We start from the raw sequence: 4,192 nt of genomic DNA, 5'->3' as shown, positions 1-4,192 counted from the left end.
ATATGATTGTGCCTCCATATGACATTTAATTTAGCTTGCTTTTTCCCTTACTTGTTCCTCAACTCTATTTTTTCCTTTTCTCTTCAAGCCATATAGTTAGTTCCTCCTTTATAGTATGTATACATGTATAGTTAGTTCCTTTTCTCTTCAAGCTATATGCCTCCTCCTCCTCCTCCTCCTTCTCCCTATTTGTACCATTCTGGTCTAATATTATATATGTTGGAGGTCATCCATGGAAGCAAGCTCTCTCTAGCCCTTACTGAAGGCACCTGTGCATACATCTAACCAAACCCTTACCCTATTCATCAAGGATTCAGGATATTGTTGTTGTTCAAGTATAATGTCTTATAAATTGAAAGTATAATGTTGTAACAATATAAGCATCCCCAATAGGAGAGTTTTTTCATGAAAAAACTCATTATATCATTACAATAGGAGAGCTTTTTCAATTTGTTTATTAAAGTGAACCATTATTTTTTTTTTTCATTTTACAGCTTATATATAAACTGTCTATTTATAATTGGTTGAAAACATATGGAACCCACCACAATCATACAATCGTTGGAACAACACATGACAAGAGCTTACAAGCTCTTTGAAAAAACTCCTACTGTGGATGCTCTAAAGAGATGCAAGTAAATGCTCTAAAGAGATGCAAGTAAGATGTTATAATGCCGAAATGCATCAGGTTGTAAGAAGCTTTTTTTTTCTTTTCTTTTTCCTCTGAACCGCTATGGCTGTTTTGCTTTTTTTTTTTTTCTATTCTGAATTCAGATGACCATGTGTTGTTTTCTGATGTGGTAATGCTTGAATCAAATGTACACAAAATAATCTGATAATGTTTGAAATTTGATTTTATAATACTTGAAATCTGAGCTGATAATGTTGAGTTTTCTTGATGCAGAAGTTGCTGAAATGTTTATCGACTTGATGCTGAAATTGCTGAAATCTGTATTTGTTTTTTCTGGTATTTAAATCTGATGTGACGTTCTAATTTGCTTAAATTGCTGAAATGTTTATTGAATTGATGAATAGGGTAAGCGTGTGAGGGAGTTTTTATCATTTTTATTATTCAGCACTACAATTTAGAGATTCCAACCAAACAACATTTAAAAATTCAGATCTTAAAAATTCAAACCCTCTTAAAAATTTAGATGCTGCCAAACAGTTATTAGCCTTAAATGATACATTAGAAAAAATAAATAAATAAATAAAACATTGTTCGCAATTAATTCCATAAATTATTGTCATCAATACACAAGAAATGCAACTACAATACCAATCGTTACATACAACTTCCTATTTAATTACCAATAGATAATATAATCTACACATATATATGACATAGAGTTATAACAAAATATTTATCACAAAGTGACAAAATCATAAGCAGTCATTTTTTGCATCAAATGCCACTATTATTAAAGCTAAACTGCCAAATAAAAAGAGTGATATTACCAGTGTCAATTCTGAGCAGATGCAGCAGGATTGGGAAATGACTGTAAACCACCACCACCACCGCCGCCTCCTCCTCCACCACCGCCGCCGCCGCCATTGGGTTGTTGGTCGGTTGCATGCTGGACAAATTCATCGGGTGACATGTGGGACCCGTGACAAGCACAAACAATACGGATTTGGGTCCCGGTGTATCTGTATGTAACACCTGATATTGTCTTCCCATTAGGTCCAGGGGCAGTTGTGGAAACCCATGGTAAATTTGGAGATGACCCACTTCCTCCAAATTTTAATTCTGCAGATATACCAGGTCGAATGGCGGGAAATTCGGGTGGAATTCCCTCTGCTACCCTTCCCTGGTCAATTCCATTTATACCCTTCATGTCACCTTCTGTATGCATGGATAACCCTTCTTCCTTCCCATGTTTATTGTCACCCTTTCCCCTCTCAAATTGCTTTGCTGCATTTACTGACGTGGCACCTACAAAAAAAATAATTCAAAATTAACCCTAATTGTTTCAGCTCAAAAGTAAAAACTAAAGAGTTTAAAAATAATTCAAAACCTTGTGTAATCTTCAATCCATCATTCTGCTTATTTGTGTTTGGTGGGCCCCTGCCAAAATACGAAACAAGGCCTTCAGATTTACCTGCCTCTACTGTAGGCACAGGGACAGAAGAGTAATTAAACATCAATGGCAAGTTTGCAGGAATCACAGGCTGCTGTGTTGAACTCATGACTGGATTTTGAATAGTGTTTGACTCTTTGACTGACAACTGATAAGGCATATTCAAGATATTTGCTGATTGCCCTGAAAATGAAACACCATGTGACACGTGTCCAACTTTGTTATAATCTTTCTCTGATGAAATTGTAAATCTCCTTTGACTTTGTAAGTCAACATTAGAATCAGATGCCCCACGAACTTCTTTACTCCCCCCCTCAGATTGTCTTTTTGAGGTTGAACCATCAGCTTCAGAGTCTGCTACATCTTCATTTTCAGCCATGGAACCTTCATCTGTAGTTATGGAGACATGTGGTTGTGTTCTTGCTTTATGTAAATTAGAAAGATAAGCTTCTCTTTCATGTCGTTTTTGATGGTTTATTTCATCAAACATGTTTTTTCGTTTGTTGTTGTTGTTGTTGTTGTTGTTATTTGCATCTTGTCTCCTTTCTTCTACAGTTTCAGAAGATCTATTATCAGTTTTACCCCAGAAGGTTCCACTGTTTGAGGTATCCACATTAGGGGTATTCTTGGAAAGGTCATAAAAGAGATTTTCATCTGGTTTTGACTGATTAGTTCTCTGAGAGGCCATGGTTGACTCTTCTCTATGATTAGAACCATCTAGAAAGTTCTTGAAATCATCAATCAATTTGTTGCTGTTATCAGCTTCCTCCCCTCTTACTTCAGAAACACTGGTGGTTTTACCCTTTGCACCTGTAGATGGGCCACCACAAGGTAGGGATAAGGTGAGGTCAAGCCCATTGTCATCCTCCATTTTTAGTCAACCAAACTTCAAAGAACTCAACAGACTCTTTAAACCACCATCTTCTTACACTTGACCTAGATTATAACAAGTACTTTCATCAGAAAATATGAATTTCATTCAAATACTGCTAATTTGAAAATTGAAACCCTTTGTTCTGGATAATACAAGAAAAACATAGCAATATTGCAAATAAAGAAAGTCGCTGTAAATAAGATCTTAGAAGAAACTCAAGTATTTACTATAAATCATCTAATCATAACTGATGGAATACACACTTACAGACTACTATTTAGAGATACAATTTAATTTTTAGAACAGTTCAAAGCTACTATAATCAATCAATATACATTTTTTTTTCCTTATCTGTTCATTCTTTTTACATCCAATTTAAGCAAATTATCCAGTTACACACGAATATAAACCGCAATTCTAACTCGATGATATTAATTACAGAGTTTCTTAAATCGAAAACACCAGTACTTTACTATTTAGTCGATTGAAAACCTAAAAACAATTCAAAAAACGATTGAAACTACTTATGACTAAGGAAACTGATAATTCTTTCAGGAAACAGAAAGCTATAAGCTGTAACAGATCAAACGACCATCTTACTTGGAGTAATTAGTAACAAAAGAACTCACTCGATATGCGATCAAAATCAGTCAAACTTGCATCAAACTGAACAATTGATGAATCTGATTGAGTCTATAATATCAACGCTGAACTTTTCGTAACAGATTCACAAAAGCAGAATTAAAATTACCGAAATTGCTAAGAGAGAGGACATGGATCAAACCCTAGCTGAAGCTGGGTGCCAAGGGGAGAATAGTTGGTGGAGATGGCTTTCTTCCAAGTCGGCAACTTCTTTGTTCTTTAGGCACGTGTTTCTTGCACTATTGATTTATTTTTTTATTTTTTATTATGTAAAATATAATATTTTTATAATTTTTTTAAATGTATATTACCACCACCAAAAATAAACAATAAATAATAATGACGTGGACATATTACGCCCCCTGTATTATTTTGATGAGCTCGTATAAATGTCCACAAAAAGTTTTAATATATTTTCGTATTTTGGTTAATAAACCAAATTTGCTATAAAATATTATCTACATGCATTCTTTTCGATTGACTAAATCTTATTTAATACAAAAATATTTAATTAATGAATCAACATGCATGATCCATGAAGGCCTAAAACACACTCATTGTTATCAATGCTTTGTGGACAATATATTTGTATTAT

General features: G+C 34.2%; 1 protein-coding gene across 4 annotated transcripts; it reads right to left on the bottom strand.

Moving 5' to 3' along the window:
- Positions 1-1,203: 1,203 nt before the first annotated feature.
- Positions 1,204-3,839, bottom strand: NINJA (Putative interactor of JAZ). 4 transcript variants are annotated; one of them, XM_079008869.1, is made up of 3 exons: positions 3,707-3,839; positions 2,019-3,017; positions 1,204-1,936 (listed from the first exon to the last, which is right to left on the bottom strand). In XM_079008869.1, the coding sequence occupies exons 2-3, from the start codon at positions 2,950-2,952 to the stop codon at positions 1,464-1,466; spliced, it is 1,407 nt and encodes a 468-aa protein (XP_078864995.1). In that variant the 5' UTR covers positions 2,953-3,017; positions 3,707-3,839; the 3' UTR covers positions 1,204-1,463. The 4 variants fall into 4 exon arrangements, with proteins under 4 accessions (XP_078864995.1, XP_078864996.1, XP_078864994.1 ...); XM_079008870.1 differs by having other exon boundaries at positions 3,556-3,800; XM_079008868.1 differs by having other exon boundaries at positions 3,585-3,800.
- Between the last annotated feature and the right edge of the window lie 353 nt (positions 3,840-4,192).

The sequence above is a fragment of the Lactuca serriola genome, chromosome 7 (assembly GCF_051521515.1).
Source record: "Lactuca serriola cultivar US96UC23 chromosome 7, Lser_US96UC23_V15, whole genome shotgun sequence".
NCBI classification, from domain to species: Eukaryota; Viridiplantae; Streptophyta; class Magnoliopsida; order Asterales; family Asteraceae; genus Lactuca; species Lactuca serriola.
This window is presented reverse-complemented; position numbering and strand designations above follow the sequence as displayed.

Coding starts and splice junctions, on each gene's coding strand:
- NINJA (XM_079008869.1), bottom strand. CDS start 2,952: ATGGAGGATGACAATGGGCTTGACCTCACCTTATCCCTACCTTGTGGT. Junction 1,937..2,018: donor TGGATTGAAGATTACACAAG/GTTTTGAATTAT, acceptor TTTTTTTTGTAG/GTGCCACGTCAGTAAATGCA.